The sequence below is a fragment of the Astatotilapia calliptera genome, chromosome 4 (assembly GCF_900246225.1).
Source record: "Astatotilapia calliptera chromosome 4, fAstCal1.2, whole genome shotgun sequence".
Classification (NCBI taxonomy): domain Eukaryota; kingdom Metazoa; phylum Chordata; class Actinopteri; order Cichliformes; family Cichlidae; genus Astatotilapia; species Astatotilapia calliptera.
In genome coordinates this window covers 10448134-10472894 of record NC_039305.1, presented here as the reverse complement: position 1 = coordinate 10472894, position 24761 = coordinate 10448134, and the positions used below count along the sequence as shown (strand labels likewise).

Sequence of the window (24761 nt, the reverse complement as noted above, 5' to 3'; positions counted from 1 at the left end):
GTCTAGTGTTTGTGGGCATATAGACGAAAAAACATCAATACAAATTCTTATATCTCCTGTCTGAGCCCTTTTTTAAAAACCATATATTGCCATGTTGCATGAGTGTTGAACCCCAGCAGGGGGCAGCAGAGGGCAGTTCTCAGACTGATGTAATGTTGTCTTTGTCCACAGGAGGTCACCAGTAACAAGCCAACCCACTGTTCCCCAAGCTACACTCTCTGGTATGTTGTTAGCTAATTAAAACTCTGTCCAGCGAGTTTCCTTTAAGGACACGCCAAGGCTCCCACTCTCCCCTAATGACCGCAGAACATCACATAATATTATGTGGCTATTACTGAGGAAATGTTTAATCAACTGCACTGCGCAGACTTTAGGAAATTGGGTGGATCTTAATTATAAGGCTTAAGCTATTATGGCTATATGGGTTAATAAAATGTTGAATTTAATCACTTCTTGCATGCAGATGTACAAAGTGCATGTAAGAATAGCTTCATTTAAACTGAAACTTTTAGTTTTTATAGGATTCTTTGAAAAAATGTGGAGCCAGGAGGTTGCAAGACCGCCATTGCCGTGGGTTGTGAAATAGATATGAAAAATAAGTGTTCAACAAATACTATTTTTGCAGTTTTTATTTTATTAATAAAACTGGTATTTTCTCTTTTTGTATTAAAAAGCTTAATCCTGATTTAAAATGTCAGAATGATACATGACATTATCAGCACAGTGATGTTGCTTCACTAGACTATTTTTCACTAATCTCAGCTTTTTAGGTTAATTATGATTCAGTACTGTGCAGTGCATGTCATCTTTGAGCCAAGGTGGAAGACAGAAAGTGCGATCACTAGAATGTGACCCAGATCTCCATGCACACATGCTCTTTTCACACTTCCTGCCCATTTATACTTTGACTATGTGTGGTGTGTGCCCCTGCCAGAAGAGACATACCAGCAGATGGCTCGGGAAACTCTGGAGGAGCTGGACTGGTGTCTGGACCAGCTGGAAACCATTCAGACCCACCGCTCAGTCAGCGAGATGGCGTCCAATAAGGTGGGCACCTGTTCGCACACAAATATGTTCAGCTTCACCTTCACTGTTCGCCTATCTCGGCGTAAGCGCCCTGCTGAGATAATGAGCAACATATAAACTGATCCACAAGGCTTTTCCAGCCTCCTCCAGTGCTTGTCACATGTGACCTTCACACATATTCACACAGTATTGCTCAGCACATGACTCATCAGCTGGAGTATTCATGTGCCACTTAAAAAAGTGATCATTTGCAGTAATTCTGGGTTTATTTGCAGTCCTGTGGTATTCATAAATAACTGATGTGGAGTCCTGTGTTCAGCTAGTGCTTTCCTTTTTGGTTGGTATGCTGAAAAGCTGGGGGGGGAAACAACTCTAGTGGTTGGTGTGGTTGTAAGCAGTATTGAATTTTGGTGCATTTTTGCATTAGTATGTTTATAATTCATATGTGTGCACATGGGCAGGATTCTTACAGATGCATGCACTTTTGTTTGTGTGGGCACAGGAAGAGAGAGAGAGCGGTAGAGAAGGGTGGGATGTGACGGTTTGTGGGTGGGAAGGACAAGGGAAGGGGGTGGGGGGGGGGGGGGGATAGGTCCTGATGCTGATGTCTCTGCTGTAACCTTGGTTGCTACCGAACAGCAGCAGGGTCTGCCCTTCCCTTTTTTGTCATTGGCTTCCCACTCTGACCACAAGCCATGTGGCTTAGGCAACAACCAATGAAGCACAGGCAATGCTCCTTTAATAGTGCTCTGTCTTAAAGAGACAGCATCCTGTGCCTTGTTGATTTTATTCCAGAAATTCTTCCCATGCTTCACCTCTGTGTTAATAATTAGCAGCGTTCTTTGTGCTTGTAATCAGGCTTGTGATGAAAAGAGCGAGGGAAAAAAGAACACAGTGATGAATGAAGGGACATAGTTTATGTGTCAGTGCACATACAATGCACAGAGAGAGAGAGGAAGACTCTTGGTGAAAACGTAGTCTCTGTGAATATGTCGCGGCGTCTTAGAAGGTGCAAATAAGACATCCTCCACGCTGCCAACATGGAGGTGCACACATGAATATTCCCACACAGTCTCTCACTCACACTCACACCCTCACTCACACACATATTTCCGACAGACGTACATGCTGTCTTGTTGCACATGCGCTGTCGGCATCTGAATAGAGGCGAGCGCAGACACTCACACACATGCACGCGCCTGCAGCCACACTGCCTGATTAGCTTGCGAGAGCTGTCTACAGCATCCAGGGAAATGGCGCAAGAGGCAGAGCATTTGAGGAGAAGCGGCAGCCTAAAGCAGCGGGATTAGACCTCTGGCATTTTGGCCAGCTGCTGCACGGATTGACTGGGAGCAGAGGACTGTGCTGCGGAGGTATCAGGAGGCAGCCGGACTGCCTCTGCTCTGACTGTGTGTTACTGGGATCGGTGTGAGACGGCACAGACGGGCTGATGCACCGGTAGGATTGGGCCGGGCCTCTGGATCCGTACTGTGGGGGAGGGGCAGCCGACGCAGAGAGGGAGACTGTTTTTCCAGACCACAGCTCTGGTTTGATTCTTCAACCTGACTGTCTGCTACAGGCCTGCCTGCATCCCATTCTGTCCCCCTCTCTTTCTCTCCAGTCTTGCTGTTCTCTTGCTGTCATCAGTTGTTTGCCCGTTCTCCCTTCCCTGGTCCTCCTGCTATCCAGGCTCCCTTTGCATCCACTATTTGAAACCTCAGTCATCTTTCTCTCCTCCCGTCATCATCTCTCCATTGCCCTCACCTTTTTTTTTTTCATTAGTGTTTGTGAAGCAGCCCAGCTCTCGTGACATTGTTTTTTTTTTCTTTACATTTCTCTTACATTGCCACTCATTTCCACCATTCGCTGCTGTCTTTGCCCTTCAGACGGTCCATCGCTCCCTGTCTCCCGCCTCCCCTGCCTCCATCTTTACTCTTTCGGCTCCCATCCACCTTTACCCAGCACTGACTATATATTTGGGTCAGCCTGCTCAGCAAATGGGATGAGATGTAGTCTCCACAGCAGCCGGATCCAGGGGGCTCCTGGTTTGCCCTCATCTTCGGACCACACTGAGGCTGGAGCCTGACTCAGGAGTGACTGGGTGGCCTGCTTTGGGGTATTGCATGTAGGCAAGGACAATCTGCACCAGCAGCCCCTGCCCTCACCCCCTTCCCCTGTTCCTTTGACCCCTTCTTGGGGCAGCCGTCACTCTGGAGTGTCCCGGCTTGACTGGCTGTGGCCTCTCCCCACACACCCTGACGACGCCCTCATGCCACTGGGGGACTCGCAGCACCTCTACCCCACTCCACTACCGAACCTCCTGCCGGTGCCATCGACCAAAACCCCCAGTCACCCTCAACATGGGTGTGGTGGAGGCCATTGACCCAGCGCCGTCCCCCTGCCCCTCGCCTGTACCAGGGGGCTACAGGCTGCCCCGCTCCTCCAGCTACAGTCCCTTGCAGGGGAGGGCAGGGGCAGAGCTGGACCTCGATGCAGCTGCTGGAGGAGTTCTGGAGGGGGGTGGGACAGCAGCAGAGCGCAGGACACCCTTAGTGGACCTCTTCTGTGAGACCTGCTCCAAGCCCTGGCTCATCGGTTGGTGGGACCAGGTAGGGCTCGGGGAACTTGCAGAAAACAAACAAGGCCTGGCGGTGGCCATCTTGGATGGATGCTGTGAACTCTACAAGTGTTATGCATGCGTTAACAACTCATCTGTTAGCTAGCCCTCATTATGTGTCTTTTTTAAAAATTCACCAGTTGTTGCGTCATCTTGTGAATATATTGAGCTTATAAGGGAAAATCTTAAAAGGTGCTACATTAGATTTGTTTTATGTGGACTCCATGTGGTGCTGGAAGACTTTCTGGGTCTGGCAGGGACTTCATTTCAAACAGTAAGTCAGAATGCTGGCCAGTATATTCCTGTAGATAATTTACATGAAACTACTCAGCAGGAACAGTGATAGGGGAACAGAATTTATTAACTCTGCCCAGTGTTTCTACACTGCAGCAGAACTGTAAACAAAAAGACAATAATATCAGTCTCATTCTTCATCCCCCTATAACCTGTCTACATCCGTGTCCTGTGAGAGTACACCGAGCTGCTTATAATCTGAGAAATAGCCTTGGGACTTTATGAAGTAGTCCAGCAGTTTTTACTGCAGGTACGATGCAGTGTCACATAATGGCCATTTCTATCCTTCACACCTGCGTCCCACATCCCTCTCTCTGGCTCTCTCCTGCTACCCCGAAGCTGGCCTCAATACAGACTAAAAGAAGGCAAGCATGCTGTCAGTGAAGGAGAAGCTTATTGTCTTGGTTCTGTGTAGATGCTTAATCCCCCTTTTGGTTATTTAACCCTCTGACTCTATGTAAATTTATACATTTTCACAGGTTTTTATTAATAAATGAAATTTGTAGACTTGTATGTGATGGGATATCTCAACACTTAATAAAAAGAAAAAGAATAAGGATTATAGGATTTACTTGATATCTCTGTATCACTAAGTACAGGTTATACTTTGGAGCACTTCCACGTGTTTTATTCATGACGGTTAGACAAGATATATGCCTGATATATACCTTACATATGCAGGTGTGTGAGCCCACAGTCATGTCTGAACAGTGTTTGCATGTTTGCTTCATTAGTCTGTATCAGAGGAAGAGTGTTGTTTGTCCTGGCACTCGGACTGGCACTGTAGAAGTGTTGGTTGGCAGCTATGACTCAGCGTTACAGCATTAGGGAAGGAAAGAACCAAAGAGCGGGAGAGAGGAGGTTTGGGCTGAGCCTGCTTGCCTAAGTGTGCCACTGGGCTTCACTGGCCTTCCTGGCTGCTGATGGCTGATTCTGCCTGATTGCTCCTACAATTTATTGTTACAATTAGCTATTTGCCTGGCTTATTATGTAAGAGGTGACAGGCCAGGAAATGATGGGAAAATGGGAGATAACTATGGGGATAAGAGTGAGAGATGGGGGGTGTTGCACAAAATAAAACGGAAGGAAAACAAAGAGGAGCTTGTGACAGAGAAGGATTTGGGAGCTCAAGGGAGGTAATGGAGAATGCTGTTTACCTCTAGGGGGAGGGAGGAGCAGTTTTAAGTAACAGAGAGCTGTAGCGAGGAGCAGAGGCAGAGGAGGAGAGGGTTGACCTTGGTAAAGGTCAGAGACACCTGCCTACTCCCTCAGATTGTCACCCAAGAAGCCACCGCTCTCACATCAAGCTGAAGGACTGACTGTGAGGAGGCAGTTGCCATGGCAACTGCTCGGGTTGCCATGGAGATTGTTATGTGTGAAAGATCAGTCAGTGGGACACAGACTGAGGGGTCTGTCCGATTTGCATTGTGCTTTCACATAACTTGTCTGACAGGGAACTGTTAAGTCTCCCAAATCATCGTGTGGAGCTATGACAATAAAACGTTACATAAACGCAGCGAGAAGATTCAGGAACAGTGTTCAGTCTGTCTGCATGGATAATGTACTCATTTAATCATATTTGTGTCTGTAGTTCACAGCTGACACTGTAGTTGTATGGGAAAGAATACATAAAAGAAACATGCCACATTACTGCAGCACATCTCTGGAAATCAGAGTACAAGCACACTGAGTCGGGGTATTGAACAGTCTGTTCTCATCTGAGAAAAGGAGGAGGCATGATTCATAATTGATTCCCTCGCAAAATGAGGGTGATAATTTATTTTTTCATATTTGAATCACAGGAATGTTTTGTTGTTATATATCAGTGCAAATGGAATCTAAATTACAGTGTTAATATATAGTTGGATATGTCAGTAACACATGTCTTATGCTTCTATGTCCTAACTACTGTTCAAGTCACTCACTTCTGTCAATGTCTGTCCTCCCCTCAGTTTAAAAGGATGTTGAACAGGGAGCTGTCCCATTTGTCAGAGATGAGTCGCTCAGGGAACCAAGTGTCAGAATACATCTCCACTACCTTTCTAGGTAAAGAAAACCTGCCGCCCACTTGTTGCCAACTTTTATAGCAGCTTCACCCGCAGCTGATCTCTGACTTCTGCTTGTTGCAGATAAGCAGAACGAGGTGGAGATCCCGTCCCCCACCATAAGGGAGAGGGAGAAGCCCATGTGTCACATCAGTGGTGTGAAGAAGCTCACGCACAGCTCCAGCCTTTCCAACTCCGCCCTGCCTCGCTTCGGAGTGAAGACTGAACACGAGGATGCATTAGCCAGGGTAAACGGAAGTGAAACCTACTTTCTCAGCACATTGTATTTATTTATCTAATTCTAATACTAAATTCCTGTTTGCATTCTGTAGTCTTCTGTGAGAACATGTAAAGAGAATTTCACTCCAAAACACTGACAGCAATCATCACATTATGTCTACACTGGACCGTAGTAGATTGTGTTAAAATAAACTTTTCTACTGTGAACTTCTAAAGAACTGGCAGCACTGACAGTTTGGTGACATGTGTGTTTCTCTTTGCTCTCAGGAGCTGAACGACTTGAACAAGTGGGGCCTTAATATCTTTCGTGTGGCAGAGTTCTCTAATAATCGACCCCTCAGCTGCATAATGTATGCCATCTTCCAGGTGAGAGGCCGGTCTTAATGGAATGTGCAGCAACTAATAGAATGTAGAATGACTGTGATCATGACTCTTGTGGACTCCGCCTGTTGCAGGAAAGAGATCTACTGAAGACCTTTCGGATCCCTGTGGATACGTTTGTCACCTATGTGATGACCCTGGAGGACCACTACCATGCCAATGTGGCCTACCATAACAGCCTCCACGCTGCTGATGTCACTCAGTCTACTCATGTACTGCTGTCCACACCAGCTTTAGATGTAAGTATCTCTATTTAACTGCCAATGACAAGAAGTCCACACAGCTTCTAAAACGAAACAATAGTTAAGAGCCAAACTGCAAACTATGTGTTCCCCTCTTTGTTTCTCTCTTACAGGCTGTATTCACTGATCTAGAGATACTAGCTGCATTATTTGCTGCCGCCATCCATGATGTGGACCATCCAGGAGTGTCAAACCAATTCCTCATAAACACCAGTGAGTCAAAATGAGATTAAACTTGTACACACATACATTACCAGTCAAAACTTTGGACACGTGACTATTTACATTGTAGATTCTCACTGAAGGAAACAAAAAAAACTCCCAACAGTGTCACCAGAAAAGCACACCTCCTCCTCAGTGCTTCACGATGGGAACCATGCATGTAGAGACCATCCGTTCACCTTTTCTGCGTCACACAAAGACACGGCGGGTGGAACCAAAGATCTCAAATTTGGACCCATCAGACCAAAGCACAGATTTCCACTGTTCTAATGTCCATTCCTTGTGTTTCTTGGCCCAAACAAATATCTTCTGCTTGTTGCTTTTCCTTAGTAGTGTTTTCTTAGCAGCTTTTTGACCATAAAGGCCTGAATTCGCCTAGTCTCCTCTGAACAGTTGATGTAGAGATGTGTCTGCTACTAGAACTCTGTGTGGCATTTATCTGGACTCTAATCTGGTCTTCATGTGTGCCAGTTTCTTTGTAGTGCTTGATGATTTTTGGGGACACATTCAAAGTTTTAGCAATTTTCCAGAGTGACTGACCTTCAGTTCTTAAAGTAATGGACTGTCGTTTCTCTTTCCTTAGTTGATTGGTTGTTGACATAATATGAATTCTAAGTTGTCAAATAGGGCTGTCAAGTGAGTACCAACCAGACTTCTGCCCAACACAACTGATGGTCCCAACCGCATAAAGATGGCAAGAAATTCCACAAATGAATTAAATGAATGAGGGTTTGCAGCGCTGGAATCTAAACTATAAGATAATATAAAAGTTATTTATCATTTTTTTCTTTGCTACAAAATTCCGTATATCTTGCGTAATATATTTGATGTCTTCGGTTTGTATCTACAGTGTAGAAAGCAGTAAAAAATAGAAGGTGTGTCCAAACTTTTGACTGGTAGTGTATCACACAGCAGGAGATAGTCTGGGTACAACATGTTCTCACTCACTCACATACTCTAAAACCTGGGGTTCTGCAGCATGGTGGTGGACTGGTTAGGACTGTCCCCTGTCAGAAAGAAGTGGATAGGTTGGGAAATTCCTCTTTGGAACAGGAAGAGGTGAATTTGAAGTTGCCTGTCTGTTTTTATTATGTGTGATGTGTGATGTGCAATCATCACTAGCAAATTACTAGCAAAGAGAGGGTAGCTATAAAGAAACCAGTACAATAATGTCTATAACAATGTGTTTGTAAAAGTCTCTGATTTAAGAATGGGGATAATTCAGATAGCAAAAACTAAGCAGAGATTTTTATATATGCTTTACTGTTTTGTGTATATAAATTGTATTTATGATGTATATAGTGTAGTATACAACACGCACTTATATACATACATACATATATAGAGTGTGACTTCTCATTTTGTTTTGTAAATGCAACAGTTTACCCTTAAAAAATAGTAATTCTCAAAGGAGTTTTTGTTGTTCTTTTACTGATATCGATTGTTGCTTGATGCCTTTCTCAGACTCAGAGTTAGCCCTGATGTATAATGATGAGTCTGTGCTGGAGAACCATCACTTGGCTGTGGGTTTTAAGCTGCTTCATGAGGACAACTGTGACATCTTCCAGAACCTTACCAAGAGGCAAAGACAGAGCCTTAGGAAGCTTGTTATTGACATGGTGAGTGTCAACATATTCATTATGAATTATAGCTACCTTTCTCACTTGTCGTCATGTGACCCTTTCTACTTTTTATTTGTCTCTTTTTCCTCTAATCTACTCATACCTACTTTGTTCTCAGGTTTTGGCAACAGACATGTCTAAACACATGAGTTTGCTGGCAGACCTCAAAACTATGGTGGAAACTAAGAAAGTGACAAGTTCTGGAGTGCTGATGCTTGACCACTACACTGATCGAATACAGGTAAGCTACAGTTATTCAGTTAATTTAAAAGTACTTCCAGTCAACAAACAATGAGAGGAATATTTATAAAAGATAGGAGTGTTATAAAAGATAATGAGACCGTGAACGTGGCTCACCACAATGTTTTTTAAAGGTGGAGACAAGTTGGAAACACAATAAATATGAAGCTGGCATTTTGTTTTAAATAAACTAAACCCTTAGAGTGCATGTATAAGACAGGTGTAGCCACCACAAAGACAGCCATTCGTTTCTGGGCTTTGGTTTTCAAGGCTGGACTCCACGGCTGTTGCAGTCTTGTTATTTTGGCACAGAAGGGAAGTATCTGAATGTAATGGTGGAGTGCTAGGGCATCATGTAATGCTAGCATGCTTGGTTACCAAAGTGCATTGCACAGACGCAGATGTCAACTAATCGGTACAAACAGCACTGAATGGACTCTTAAGTACAATAACCAACAAGCCATTTCAAGAAGCACCTAAAAGTGTTGACGCAGTTGAGGCTTTTAGTTTGGTGACTTTCAAATGGCAGAAGCAAAGCCGCTTGCATTGGCCTTAACCTGTCAGTTTTGAAGCCAGCCTTTCAAGTGGCAGTTTTTGGCATTTGAAAGATTACTTCATCTTTCAGAGCTGTAAGCTGCTGCTTGGTTGAACAATATACTTCACACACCAAACTCCTGCAAGATCTAAAATCCAGACTGACAGTGTGGTGAATGGGACAGAAATGAAACATCCCCAGTTATCTCAGCCAAGGTGATGGTGGTTGCTGACAGTTTCTAAAGCAGCTGATCAGCTGTCTTTGAACAAAGACGAAACAACGGTGTTGATTCGAAAAGTATTTGAATCCACGAAAGACTAGATTCTAACAACTTATTGTATTATTATATGTGTCAAGAGTTTTGGAAAGGACAGCTAATCTGGAATTTCTCACCACTGGAGAAACTAAGTGATTTGCACTGCTCCAGTCAGATGTCACAGAAGAACAGGTGACATTAACAGCGGGAGTTAAAGGAAGAGCTCAGGTGACATCTGGATTAAGCGATAACATCTTTACAACCCTTTCATTGGGAGGTTAGATACAGAGGTTAATTAAATTCAGCTGCAAGCAGTGGAGGATGTTTTCTGAGGATTTAAACATGAAGAACATTTTTGCTTAGTAGCTGTCAAGATCAATAAGGAGGAAAGAGCAGTTACTGAGACTTTGGAGAATTGTACCAACTTGTGGAGGAAAGGAAAGGAAAAGAGAATGAATGTGAAAAAGGTCATAAAAACATTGGGTTTGCACCACATTTTTCAGTCGCTTTGTCAATTTAAAATGCTTTAAAATGTCAGACAACTTAAAGGGAAAAAGTAGACGATGGGCAAACAATCTTCATGTTTATCAGATTTCAGGATAGTGTTAATCAATGCTACGGCCATTACTCAAAAAAGGTGAGGTATTGCACATTACTCTTTACTTTTCTATTACTTATAAACCTGAAGCTACAGTCCCACACACCAATAGAAATCCCCACCCTAACAAGGACACGCATATAAAGAGCCCAAAAAGACTTTAAAGGAATCGTCACCGTAATTCAACTGCATAGGTTTAAATAGAGGCCAGCAAGCTTATTGCTTTTGTTACCTGTTGAAGTTAAGGCTCTGGCTGCAGGGCTGGGGTCAGCATACACTCAGCTATTATGTCATTCTGGGTTCTTGCCTAGCTTTGTGTTTGCATGATGTCTGCGCAGATGCTTGCAAAGGGCCGAAGCTGCGTTAACAGTATAATGCAACTGTTTCTGTCATGGACGCAGTCTTCATTTCACTATCGCATTCTTGTCCATTTATGCAATAACAATAAAGGTAATGTCCGTATCGCTACACTTCAAAAGCCGTAGACCATGACACCAGTTTGTTCCTCCCTGCACATAAACTGAAAGTAGCTGATTGTGGTGCACAGAAAGAAAAAAGCTTGTTTGTTTGTTTGTTTGTTTTTTATTTCTAACACAAGTAACAACATAATTTTAACTGTCATTTAATTATTGAATTTAGTAGTACTGCATTACTTAAAAAATGTCATGTGATTACAGTAACAAGTTTCATCCAACACTAGTATTTCTAGCTTTGTACGTTCACAATATAATGTGAGGTAAATGATTTTGTATATGTGCAGGTATTGAGGAACATGGTGCACTGTGCTGACCTGAGCAATCCCACAAAGCCTCTGGCTGTGTATCGACAATGGACAGAGAGAATCATGCAGGAATTCTTCAGGCAGGGAGACAAGGAGAGAGAGCGGGGGATGGAGATCAGTCCCATGTGCGATAAACACACTGCATCTGTGGAAAAAAGTCAGGTAAATGAGCAGCAGTGAAATACACACATGTATGAATATAACAGCACGCAACTGGATAACTGTTAATGCTGTAGGTGGAGTGATAACTACAGTGCAGAGAGTGATTTATCAGCTCTGATCGCAGCAGTCATCCTCCTACATTTTTAATGCTGATTTGCAGGCAGTGAAGAAACACCACTGTGCTAGCTTATGTCATGTCAGTCATTGCCTTTTTCTTTTTTTTCCTTTACGTAGGTGGGCTTTATTGACTACATTGTCCACCCGCTGTGGGAGACATGGGGGGATCTTGTACACCCTGATGCCCAGGAAATCTTGGACACTCTGGAGGACAACAGAGACTGGTACCAGAGCACTATTCCCCAAAGCCCCTCACCACCTCCTGTGGACGACGACAAGGATCTAAACGTGTGCATAGACAAGTTTCAGTTTCAGCTCACTCTGGAAGAGAGTTTACAGCGGGAACAGGAAGACGAGGATGGCAAGCCCACGCCAAACCATGTGGCACAGGACTGCAGTCACGGGGAGGATGAGTGCAAAAAGGATGAAGAAGAAGACATAATGGCAGAGGAGGAAAATGAGGATATAATAGAAGAAGAAGATGAGGTGGCAATGGAAGAAGAGAACTTGGAGGAGGAGCTGAAATCTCAGTTGGGTGGGGGGCCTGACAAGGACAGACTTTCTGACACAAGTCCTGTAGAAGAAGAGGAGGATTCTTCTTCACAAGCTGACGATACATGAGTTTTGCTCCTGTATCTCCCTCCTCACTTGCACACATTATCTTGTTCATCCTTTCAATGGCCAAACCAAGAACAAATAAGACTGCAATGACAATACACACCTTTAAATATATTTTTCAAAAAGGGAATAAATACAAATTGCTTAAAGAGAAGTTAATTACACAGCAACTGTAGATTTGGAGTGGCAACAAGTCTTTCGACTGATTCCACAGTGAACTTTAGACTAAGAGGAATCTAGGAGAGCATTAATGTTGGGCGACTGAAGACAGCGTAGCACTCTGGGACTAGAATGCACACACATAAACACACATGAAGTAACACACAACTTATAGAAAGAAAGAAAAACAGGAGCAGGAAATCCACCAATGCAATGTGTGTACGAGCATGCAGCAGTCATGCAGTAAAAGTGTGCTCCGCATATTCCCTGTCCTTTCTTTTTTCGGGAGGCAGAAACACACGCTGGACTGTATGTTTGTATGTGTGCATTTATTAGAGGGACACTGATAAGTATTGAATCTCTTTGGAAAAAGCCATCCCTTAATGGAGTATTAACTAGTGTTCAGTCAGTATTAGTAATTCATGTTCGTTAGAATCTCAATAGAAACTGTTCTCCTCAGAAAAGCTACACGTCCGAGTAACTTCTTTTTTTTTCCATTTCTGTCGGAAAGAAAAATAAGATAATCCCATCGGAGTTGGAGGAGGTGAAGGAAAAACTACGGAAGGAAAGGAAGATGCTGCGACGAAGGGGCCATCGGGTCCCATATCCCCCTTTTTCCCTTTACGCGGAGAGTGCTACTGGTGCAAGATGGCTCTGTGCCTTTCTGAAACACCAGCTTCTTGAACGGAGCTGTCGTGAAGCAATGCATTGTGGGACAGGAGTGTCTGAATTTGTCATCATTTTTGATTGTCTCTTGTTGAAGATCTCTCTCTCTTTACTGTTCATGGTATCGTGGTGTGTATCTCACACGTACAGTTTCTGTGGTGATATGTTTTCAGCTGTAAGTCTTCCTTTGTTGCTCTTCTGGTAATATAATAACTCAGAACTCTAAATGCAGAGCAATCACTACCACCACCACAACCACCAGTAGACTCTTTCCAGCTTATGTTCTTTTCTTTTTTAATTTTTAGAATATTTTTTTTTAAACTTTCTGAGAATAAGCCATGTGATGCTTTGAAGCATACGTTTTGCCTATTTTATATTTGACAGTTGCCGAATACGTTGAAGGGACACGGGATTATTTCATCAGCAGAACAAATTTTTTTAAACGCCATCTCACGCCCACTTGCACTGCGTGGTCATGTCTCCTCATACACAACCAATCTCACCAAAGTAAAGGATGAGAAACTTCAGTGGGTGAAGTGATTCAAGGGAAGACAGATGAATAAGAAAATCAGGGAGGCAGAATGTCAGGGGAAAGAAGCGTGACGTGGCCAAATAGGAGGTCTAGCGGTCCCTAATCATCCTTGTTATGTTTGATGCTTTTTTGCCTTAATGTCAGATGCAGGATATATGCCTGCTAGTATGTAGATTTATAAGATATACAATAGATATCCTAGTATATTTATATCACGTCTGTATGCTTATTTCTGTGAGTATCAGTGGGTCTATACACAATGTATCCAGCATTGCATTTGGAGGGAAAAGGTAGACACTGCTGCTGACTAGCTGTTATGTTGTTGCTGTGCTTGGACCAACGTAAAGAATGTGTTGTTTTCTAATCACAACGACTATCTTATTATAGCTATCTGAAGGCATTGAGGGGGGAAATAAGAATTGAAAGGGGGAGTTGAGGTGTGTGTGTTTTTGGTAGGTTTAAGAGGAAGATGTTGTCACACTCATCGTCGCTCACTCACTGGCATTGCCGTATCTCGTCGAGCGGATGTTCAGGATTCGATCGACAACAGCTCAAACCGGCCGCAGTTTGTCCAGGTGTTCGTTTCTCACAGGGTATAAATGAATTAAATACATAAACAAACAAAAGAACACGAGTGGGGTTCTTTTGAAGGTAAGACCAAGTTCCTGCAGGTCAGTAACTCAGCTTATCTGAAGACACCACCACAGACTGGTGTAAGAAAAGCCCCATGGGCACAGCTGCGAGGCCCCCCACACACAGGCTGTTTCATCCAGTGAAATGGGAAGTTACTCAAATAAAAGATTCCCATATGCACTGGCCTTTTTTTTTCAACACGTTGCTTTGTTTTGTGGCTTCTCGTTCTGTTATAAGCTATAAAAACATCAATATTTAATTGCCATACAAACACAATACTGTAGCAATTGTTTCTTATTAAGGAAATTATTAAAGTGATTGATTGCTGCCATTCTTTTTAAATGATGAGAAGAAAACCAGGGGAAGTGTTTTCTTTGAACAGTTTGTGTACAGTTTATTTTTATATCATTCTGGTGGATGGTCTGGAAAATGAATCACGTGTTGATGACTATAGCTATAAGCATTACCACTCTTGTATATAATGTAATATTGGATTGTAAATTATAAATTTATCCGCATCATCATGATTAACAAATAACCACTTAAAGTTGTTAAGTGAACCACTGCAGGCCACATCCTCATATTTCCATTTTTTAAACATATGTTCTCCTCACTCGTGCTGTCCTATTTTATTTTTTCACTTTTTAGTTGTTCACATTTATTGTTCAAATCAAATATATTCGTACCAGCACTTTATTTCATCAGGTTTCGAGGCAGACGGTGTGTTTCAGGTAGTGTGTGCTGCTGGTTTGGTCATTCGCAGTCACTTATTGATTATATTCCACTGGGCCAAACCACAAACCCTCATTGTGAAGCAGTTAGCGTTCACCTCTCTCTGCAGGCATAACCAAACAACCCAATCATTCTTGATTAAATGTCCAGATGAGACTGAACCCATTTGACCAATGCGATCAAATGGAAGTTGAGGTAGTCACATAGGATACAGTTAAAGGAGATAAATGTGTCCTTATGTGACTTGGCCCTTTCTAGCACCGTCACCACCTCGGTTTCTTAGTAACTTTAATCACTATCTAGCCTGATAGCCTAAATGTCCATCCCGTGGTGGCTTACTTAGCTGGTTCCCATCGGGTTTGCTGTCAGGTTATTGTTGTCACAGACTGACTCCCTCTGAGAATACTTCTCTGGGCTTTAATTCATGTGTTTGTTCATGAGTAAGAAAGGTTATTCAAGGGGAAAAAAAAAACATGAAATGATTGTAATATTTGTAAATGATGTTGCTGTAATGTGTAAAATGTGTCCAAGTTATTTTTTATTATATTATTTTTATGAGAGTTTTTCCTCTTGACAGAGCTGAGGTGTCATTTTGTGAATAAATGCATTTAATAAGCAAACATCTATATATAAAACAATATTATAGTATATCAGTATATTTTTCTTTTATTTCACTGTTCAGTACTGTAAAGTGTGTTAAAATACAAATAAAGAAAGATTTTTCTATTAAATGCAAACTCCACTCTCCTGTTTGCTACGTTTTTCTTCTTCGCATTAATGGTTTCTAATAACTCTATGCAGCTTAACACGGACAAAAAAGTGTCTAACTTGTGCTTTTGTGAGCATTACCGCCCAACTCAGAGCTTGGGGTGTTTCTCACCCATTGTAAAAGCTATCATTTTTTCATCATTTTTTTTAATCACATTTTTGACTTTTGATGCTCATATCAAGTCTGATTCACTCGTTTTGCTTTTTTTCATTTAAGAAATATAGCTAAAGAAAAAGAATTAAGAACTCCAGATTTCTTATTTATTGCATCTATTACAATAAATAAGGAGATTCATTCATTATTTTTCTTGTGAATTGGACCTGCTTGTCCATGTCTTTATCTCCTCTCACTTGCATTTGACTATTTTCATGACTGTTATCTATTAATCACCTCCAATCTGTTTAAAATGATTTTAACTCACTGTCACCCCAATTCTAAAGTTTTCTTGTCGGGCTTGTTTATATTTCAGTTTAATAATCTTGGTCCATTAAAGCCTTAAGGAGCAAGGCCAGTACCAACATTGTTGAACCACTCCACCCCTGTTCTTCAGACTGTGGCATCCTTTTTGAGACAAGTATTTTAGTAGTGTTTGCGACTTGCTTTGATCGTGTCCATTTTGACTTGGCAGTTTTTGTTAATCCACAGAAAATGTTGTTTGCTGTGGATTAACTGAAAAAAAAATAGACATTTCTATATTAATAGTGGAACAGGAACCTTTTTGCAATTTCAACTGTTTAACTTTTACTTAACTCATTTGGTTTACAATTAATGGCAATCGAGGTGGGGTCAGCTAAAAGTTAAAAATCCCTGGACTTCTTCACATTTTCCATAGTCATCCAGTAGGCGTGCTTAACTTAATTTAGCCTGCAGCTTGGTTTATTTTCAGTTAAACTTCAGAGTGGCTTAGCTTGTTTACATTTTGGTTTTTAAAAGATTTACAGTAGTTCCTTTTCCCCTCACGTACTCTTAGGTAAGTATTGTAACCTTGGAATGCACCTCTATTTGGACCTGTTTGGTCTAGTACAGGTAGGTTGGTACATGCATACACCTAGATTTAAATAAGATTTCCTATTTGTATTAAATCTGGTACTGTGGTTTTAAAGAGAGGCTATTGCGTAGGGACATTTTTGATATAGATTTATAAATGTGTTATGAAAGTTTAAAATCAATGCATAAATGCTTAAATGTTATTTACCCCATAGTTAAATATTGGTAAAAGTGCAAACAGTGATGACTACCTCTCTTACACGAGATGGCTGCGTCCCCAGAGTCCTCTACACTTCAGACAAGCGCAAAGGGTCTTCCCGTTCTCCGCCAATCACAGGAGCCACATAAGAGCGTCGTCCAATCAGAGTGAAACATGACAGAGGAAGGGGAGGGTACATGTTCATGCGCAAGAGCTTTGTCAATACGGAGCTAGGCGGTGGCAGAGTTGAGCTATTAGCTCTTTTGAAAACAAGATAAAAATATAAAGTCCTGTTTGGGCTTCAGCGCATTAGTTGAATTGCAAAGGTAATATGACGTTATGATATTGAAATACACTCGAAGGGTGTTTTTATATTAGCATTTTAATTTTGTAATATGTTAATGCGGTAGCTAAAGGTGCTAGTTAGCATTGATTTGTTAGCTCGGGATATAAAATTGATACAGTTAGCTCAGGCACGTTGTAGTTTATAAAGTCATGGCTCCTGGTGTGCTTCCTATTGAAGCTGCGTTTAACCTGTATATTTTTTATGACCGATAGGTCGTGGTGCCGTTGCACGGTGGACTGTCATTATGTCCTGTCAGTTCCTGCTCCTGCTGTTGCTGAGTGTAGGAGTCTCCGCGGTGGAGGTCCAACGTCCTCGCGGTGTCCCTTTGTCAAGTAAGCATTTATATCTTTAAACAAGACTAAAACGCATCAATTAGTTCACCGAACCTCTGGTAGTCAGCTACTTGTAATGCGGAGCTTTCATGGCACTAATAAAATAAACTTGAAACCTCGACAGAACGGCAGTTTTATGAAGAGGGCAAACCCTTTACGTGCCTAGATGGCTCCCGGAACATTCCGTTTGACAGAGTAAATGATGACTACTGTGACTGCCAGGATGGATCTGATGAGCCAGGTGTGTATATCCTGGAGTCTGATTACTCTTTTCATAGAACGTTTGAATTAGGTAGTTGCTGCTAAATGCACCTGTGCTGTTTATTTTCAGGCACTGCTGCTTGTCCCAACGGCAGCTTTCATTGCACCAATGCAGGTTTCCGTCCAACCTTCATCCCCTCTTCTCGCATCAATGATGGGATCTGCGGTAATTTAGTTATTTATTTATTTTTTTAAATCATGCTGACCATTTTTATTTCTGTTCTTTTGTGTGGCTATGATTTTGTTTACACCTTGAATTCTTTTTTTTGCAGACTGCTGTGACACAACTGATGAGTACAACAGTGGTGCTACATGTCAGAACACATGCAGGTGGGATTTATACAACTTTCTTAACTATTTTTGCTTTCACTTATACTCAGTGTTGGGAAGGTTGCTTTTAAAATGTATTCCACTACAGATTACAGAATACATGCCGCAAAATGTACTTTGTAATGTATTCCGTTACGTTACTCAATGAGACTAACGTATTCTGAATACTTTGGATTACTTAATATATTATCATGCTTTTTACAACTTTTTACATGAATGTACTATTGCTGTGTGATTTATTACTATTACTGAAGGTCCGCGGCTCCAAACTGTAGTAAAGGGACCTCTGGCTAATACGTCAGGTTCCGTGTTGGGCTCGTAGCCGAAAAATAGCTTTACTTTGTTGTCTGGGTCAAGTTTGAGGCAGAGAGAGGCGTTGAAAGGCTGCTCCAACGGAACTTATTGTTTCGGAGGAAAACATGAACACAGTGTACAGTCGAGTCTTAATAGCTTACTTACAACTGGGCTCGTCAGGCACTCTTCTTTAGGGATGGGTATCGTTTAGGTTTTATCCGATACCGGTGCCAAATCGGTACTTTTGAAACGGTGCCGGTGCTCAAACGGTGCTCAAACCGGTGCTTAAAGAATGGAGAACACAAAATTGGTCCAAAAACCTCTCATGTTCAGCTGTTTTTTGTAAAAAGATAACAATGTTAGCCTTTTCTGCAGCTATGGGGCATATATGGTATCACTCTTGGCTGGAAGCAGTGCTTAAACAATGGAAAAAACACAAACTTTGTCCAAAACCTCTCATGTTTAACTGTTTTCCACTTTTTCTTTGGTCATTTTAGTCTTTTTGGCCAGGGTGAAGGGAGTATCTGCCATCAAACAAGAGGACAGCTGCATGTAGCTATGACGATGTTTGCTAGTTCACCTTACATGCATTAATGTAATAACGTGGTTAGCCTACTCAACGTAAATTACACATGAACAACATTAAGCTACTCACGCAGAGAAGAACGGCTGCTGCTGCCATCATCATCCGTCATCATTTCTGCTACACTGGCAGGGCTAGGGGCCAGGACTCTCCTCTTCGTGTTTTTGGGGGATGTTGCATAACAGGCAACCCACCCGGAGTAGATGTGCTCGGTGTGAGGTCTCGCAGCAAGCTATCAAATACGGCGCATTTCTCAGCTTTTAAAAAAACGCTATGCGTCGCCAGGTGTTTCATCGGATTTGAGGTGTTACCTCCTTTGACAGTATTACAGTATCAGCTTAAAGCACTTGTTGCAGGCTGCTGAGTTTGCATATTTTGCTGTGAAGTACAGCCAGACTTTTGACCGCGTGGCCTTGGACATTTTTAATCTGTAGCTCTGCTCTAAAAGAACGTACGTACCTGGACCCGCCTACTATCCTCGGAAACGTAAAATGATTGGCTAGAAGTGTATCACAGCTCAGGAAAAAAAGCACCGAAATAAAGCACCGAAATGTGCGCTGCTTTTCGGTCTGGTTACTACCGTTTATGTCAGATGGCACCGGACACCGGTACCCATCCCTACTATTCTTGGCTGCAGTGGTTATTATATTTACATGCTTCCAGCTCCCATTTCTGCTCGATGACAGCTCGTACTTTTCCACTCTCCTTTTTCTCCCTCCTCGCGCTCACAGACACATAACGGGTATGGCAGTCCATTCTCCCTGCAGCACGGACTACACTGCCCATGATGCTACATTCTTTAGGGCTATGCCTGTAGCATTCTGCCTATTAGCTTAGCACAACAACAACAACACCCAGGAAACACAGTCGCAGAGAGAGAGCATCACCCTGTAACCATGGCAACCATAACGCTGCCGCCTGGAACAACAAAACATAGCTGTCAAAACAAACCCAAACAGTCCTGACCCGCCACAATATGAAACAGGAAATGTAATCCATTTATTTCAACAAAGTAACTGTATTCTGAATACCACCTTTTTAAACGGTAACTGTAACGGAATACAGTTACTCATATTTTGTATTTTAAATACGTAACGGCGATACATGTATTCCGTTACTCCCCAACACTGCTTATACTTGCATATACATATTCAGTGTTTTCGGTAGATGTTTATTATTCAGAATGTTTTATATGATGTTTAACTTGCAGAGAGCTTGGGCGAAAAGAGAGAGAGAGCTTGCAGAAGATGGCTGAAATTGCAAAAGAAGGCTTTCTGCTAAAACAACAACTCATCCACGAAGCCAAAATGGGTCTAGAGGATAAGAAGGTGTGAATGACAAAACAACCTGTGGTCCTTTTGCAGTATGCCTCTGAAACATGAATCCTTAGTCATAATCATTTTGATGTAGAGATGCCGGTGCCTAACAAAATACACTTGAAAATGTTTACATCAGTTACCTCTTAGAAACTCACATTTACATTCAGAAACCAAATATTAGACAAATTGCACAAAAAAACCAAAACCAAAATAATTTCAAGTATCAAAATGTTGTTGTTTTTTTGTTTTGTTTGTTTTTTAAGTTTTAACTAAGTTACTAGTGCCACACGTGCAATAGACTAGGGTTCTATGTGACCTGTTTTGGGGCTGCATTCAGTACTTATATTTTTCTGGATTTTAATGTTAGGGTATCGTTTGCTTTCTATAGTGATTTGTTTATATTTTCCACAGCTATTGTGTATAGGTTAAATTGTTATATTTTATAATTTTCTCTCAATAGGCCAAACTTGGAGATGTTCAGGGGAGTAAGAAGGATATGGAAGCAAAGGTGGAGGCTCTAAGAACAGTAAAGGAGTCTGCAGAGCAGCCTGAGAGAGAAGCTAAAGAGCGCCATCTGAAGGCCTGGGAAGGTAAACTAAGATTTAAAAGTATATCGCCATCTACTGTTTGTAATGAGCATGACATTACAGGTTCTCTAGTGTCATTTAAGCTAAATATTAAATATTGTTTGATCCTGATTGTTTTGCAAGTATGGCTCATTCGCAACGCATAGCAAGGTTGTTAATTAAATTTTCATATATAATTTTTTTTCTTTTTCCCCAGATCAAAAAGCTCTCATTCAAAAAGAAAAAGATAGTGCTAGAATGGCTGAGGTGTTTCTTGAACTTGATGATGATGCAGATGGTTTGTGAGTACTGGCACCCTCCAGAATTGTTGGGACACGTAACAAACTGAAAAATATATCTAGTTAAACAGCTGGTGACATGCCATAGAGACCACTTTGGTAACAATAGCAACACCGTGAACTGATTGTAACTCTTTGAAACAAAGGGTTGACATGCCATTTAATATATACACTTTGGCTGATCATTATCCTGAAGTAATTTAGCATTTGTTGTAGCATTTGTCTTTATCCAAGTAATTTATATATTTTTTTACGCCACAGTGTGTCAGTGCCTGAGCTTTTGTCTCATTCTGAGCTTGACCCAGATGCAGACGGTTCCTTCACAGAAGCAGAGGCGCAGGTAAAACGGATTCTGTTTGTCTTCTGGTAAAGTTTACTGGGTTTTAGAAACTGTGACACATCAAAATCTGAACCTTTCCTTTGTTTTGCATAGGGACTATTGGGAGGAGTGGATAAAGTAGACACAGTAGCATTTGAATCTATCTGGAGTAATGTCAAAGAAAAATACATGTCAGAGGTAAGATGCTATACTTTTTATTTTTTTAATTTTTTTAATAAATAGTAAATTTCATGAGAAATTTATGTAAATATTGTTGGCATCAGTCCAACGCAGACACCCCAGCACCAGAGGAAACTTCACGGGAGGAAATAAACGAGCCCGTCTCTGACAACGAATCTGATCAGTACCCTGACGATGATATACCAGAGGATGAAGATGATGATGATGAAGAGGATGAAGATGATGACCGCGATGAGCATGACTATAAGGTCAGCTCACTGAATTTTTCATCAAACTTCTGCTGGATGAGTCAGAGTTATTTTTGGAGTTAACTTATGTTTGATTTGCAGATCCCTCCTACAGCGAGGACTGAAGAAAAGAAGGATGATGATGAAGGAGCTATGCCTCCCTATGACCAAGAAACGCAGAACCTCATTGATGGTAAGAATGCGTTTAAAACTGAGTGACTCATCCTGTCCTGAGCAATAAGTATTTGACTCATCACAGATGTAGAAGCATGTCAGTTTGCATTTTAATGTTCTAATTTGAAATGAATTATTCATTATGTTTTGCAATAAATTGTACAGAAAAGGAATTAAATTCCCCAGCTGTGTATCTTTTATATGACACGAAGTTCATTACATATGAAAGCATCAAGAGGAAGTCATGATTTGCTCAGACCTTTTGTATGTTTGTGTGTGTTTTTTGTGAGTTTGTTGTACGTGTATATTTCAAGTCTGTGCATCTGATTCCCAGCTGCTCAGAAAGCCAGGGATGAGTTTGATGAGGCTGAGAGAGCTCTCCAGGAAGTAGATGATCAGATCAGGTAAGTGCTCAGCCTGAATGTGAAGAAGCCTCTTTGCCAGTAATGCAATCAGCTTTTGTTAACATAATGAGAGTTTAAATTTCAACAGCTGCATTGATTTGTATTTTTTTTTTTTTTTTTTTTTTACACAATCAGCGAGTTATTGTAATTGAAACCTGTAAACAAATACTGTTTAATTTTGGATTGGGTATTTGTTTCAGGAACCTTGAGAAGGAAATCTCTTTTGACTTTGGACCCAGTTCTGAATTTGCCTACCTCTATAGCCAGTGTTATGAGTTGACTACAAGCGAGTATGTATTGTAAAAAAAAAAAAAAACATATTTTTTTTAATGCTTTGTATAATATTTATTATATATATTATATATTTCTGAAGGTCTAAGTTTGTCTGTTTCTTTCAGGTACATCTATAGACTGTGTCCATTTAACAGGGTAACCCAGAAATCCAAGTTTGGTGGATCAGAAACTAACTTAGGGTAAGACAATATCTGTTCTTTCTATTTCGCATGGCTTTGCTTGAGTCTTTGCTCATCCGTGTTTGCCACCATTTTCTTTGTGCAGATCCTGGGGGAAATGGGCCGGTCCTGAGGACAGCATCTATTCTGTAATGAAGTATGAACATGGAACAGGTTGCTGGCAAGGCCCCAGCAGATCCACCACAGTGAGTGACACCCAGCCAGGCATCATTTCATCTTTTCTGTCTTAATTTGACTTTAAATAATTGCTGTTATTTTACAGAGAAACAATATAATTTGTTGTTTTCCCTTTTAGGTTAAGTTAACATGTGGGAAGGAAACTGTTGTGATGTCTACCTCAGAGCCTAGTCGCTGTGAGTACCTGATGGAGTTTACAAGCCCTGCAGTCTGTCAGGAGCCCCCAAGCCTGGAAATATCGAGTCATGAGCACCAAGAACTCTAGATCTTTTTGATTAGTAAGTAACTCCCAACTTCTGAGTATTTGTAGCAAACCAGTATCATCCTCCTTTCACGTCTTCCTGTCCATCCCTTTTATATATCAAATGTTTCTTATGGCCAGCATTGTTTAAAGCTGGCATATTTTCTTTGCTTAACCAAATGAAAATGTTGTACAATCTGAAGGTTTAGCATTTCAGAATTTTTGGAAGAATTAGGTAAAGCTTCATTTTAGAAGAAGAGCAGGCCAGCAGCAAGATCCAGGTAAAGGCAAGTTCATAATAATTCATCGTAGTGATTAAGAGGGTTAGAATTAATGAAGGCCAGAACTTAATGATGTCCTGTAAGGGTAAGATGAATGCAAACGGTACTACAGTATTCCACATCAGCACTCTTACAATAGTGCATACATCCTTTACTGCACACAGTTGGAACTTTAGAGCTTCCAGCTGTTTGAATGATGTCACAGGTATAAACATTGCTACCAGCTCAGATTGTAAAATGAGTTCTTATTTTTAGAAAGTAATTTAGGGTTTGTTGTTGAATCGCAGTTACTGTCACACATTTCATACCACAGCGATATAGTGATATCAAATTATAAGTTTGCCCGCAAGCCGCCCACAGATGTCGTAAATGGTAAACAGATATCTAATACAGTTTTTCTTGAAATACAAAGTGATGTAATGCTGCAAATTATGAAGCGTGGTTAATCTTAAATTAAATTGATTTCTTATAGCCATTTGTCTTAGATTTTGTGGGTGATGCACAGTTGATAGTTACATACCTGATGTTAAAGTGCTTTAAAATGGTATGGTAATAGGGATTCTTATTAGAGATGCACCAATACTCATGTTTTTTTAAAATAGTTTTGGTTTGTATTTATAGATAAATGTTACTGACTGTCTAGTGGCTATAAATTAGGTGAGTATCTGCCAACGCTGGTGATTTCCAGTTACATCGGTGCATCTCTAATTGATCTGGTACAGCAAAATAAAACTTGAATGTGTCATCCTCTAACATTAACATGGCATCCATCTCGAATGTAAGCAATAATTAGGAGGCATCTGTGCTGCAGATGCTTAGTCCTCAGGAATGAAACCATTAGGGATCAGTGACTAAATTGTTCTTCCTTTTTTAAATAACAACAAAGACATGACTTAGGCAAACAAGCCATTGAAATAAACATGTATGTGCTCCATCTTGCAGGTTGTTCTCAAGGGACCACAGTCACTACAGCAGTATGGAGTTGCCATGCTGTGAGCAGCATCACCTTGGTGTTGGTTAACAATTAACGATAAATTCCAATGATTAGTTTCTCTTTCACTTCTGTAGCATCATCTAAATTTCCAACTTCCAGTGCTACCTGTTTATTTGAGCCTGTTTCTATCCACTGTAGTGTCATTCCATTATTTTGAAATAAACTTCTTATCGTGCTGTTAAATTTTGTGTACCAGTGCTTTTTTTTTGTCAGAAATAAACTTTAAATCTAAATAATTTTTCTTATGATCACAAAACATATGGATAT

The 24761-nt window shown here is 41.2% G+C and overlaps 2 protein-coding genes across 5 annotated transcripts in view; both read left to right on the top strand.

The window, feature by feature from the left end:
- The window catches only part of pde4a (phosphodiesterase 4A, cAMP-specific), a 50177-nt gene extending 34844 nt beyond the window's left edge, over positions 1 to 15333 (top strand). For 3 of the 4 annotated variants that reach the window (XM_026164569.1, XM_026164570.1, XM_026164571.1), the window contains exons 5-15: positions 172 to 221; positions 935 to 1047; positions 5890 to 5983; positions 6067 to 6230; positions 6490 to 6588; positions 6678 to 6842; positions 6959 to 7058; positions 8532 to 8686; positions 8808 to 8930; positions 11079 to 11261; positions 11496 to 15333. In XM_026164569.1, coding sequence (XP_026020354.1) covers positions 172 to 221; positions 935 to 1047; positions 5890 to 5983; positions 6067 to 6230; positions 6490 to 6588; positions 6678 to 6842; positions 6959 to 7058; positions 8532 to 8686; positions 8808 to 8930; positions 11079 to 11261; positions 11496 to 11999 — 1750 coding nt within the window. In that variant the 3' untranslated portion in view covers positions 12000 to 15333. Of the gene's footprint in view, positions 1 to 171; positions 222 to 934; positions 1048 to 1689; positions 3636 to 5889; positions 5984 to 6066; positions 6231 to 6489; positions 6589 to 6677; positions 6843 to 6958; positions 7059 to 8531; positions 8687 to 8807; positions 8931 to 11078; positions 11262 to 11495 lie in introns of those variants that run through there. The other variant, XM_026164572.1, reaches the window with a different exon arrangement.
- Positions 15334 to 16855: 1522 nt separating this feature from the next.
- On the top strand, positions 16856 to 24677 carry prkcsh (PRKCSH beta subunit of glucosidase II). The gene is made up of 18 exons (XM_026164573.1): positions 16856 to 16999; positions 17232 to 17351; positions 17476 to 17592; positions 17683 to 17778; positions 17885 to 17942; positions 20030 to 20147; positions 20599 to 20728; positions 20922 to 21006; positions 21265 to 21343; positions 21437 to 21520; positions 21607 to 21771; positions 21853 to 21943; positions 22259 to 22328; positions 22529 to 22618; positions 22727 to 22801; positions 22887 to 22986; positions 23097 to 23256; positions 24443 to 24677. Exons 2-17 carry the CDS (start codon positions 17264 to 17266, stop codon positions 23241 to 23243), a joined length of 1593 nt encoding a protein of 530 aa, XP_026020358.1. The 5' UTR covers positions 16856 to 16999; positions 17232 to 17263; the 3' UTR covers positions 23244 to 23256; positions 24443 to 24677.
- Positions 24678 to 24761: the final 84 nt, after the last annotated feature.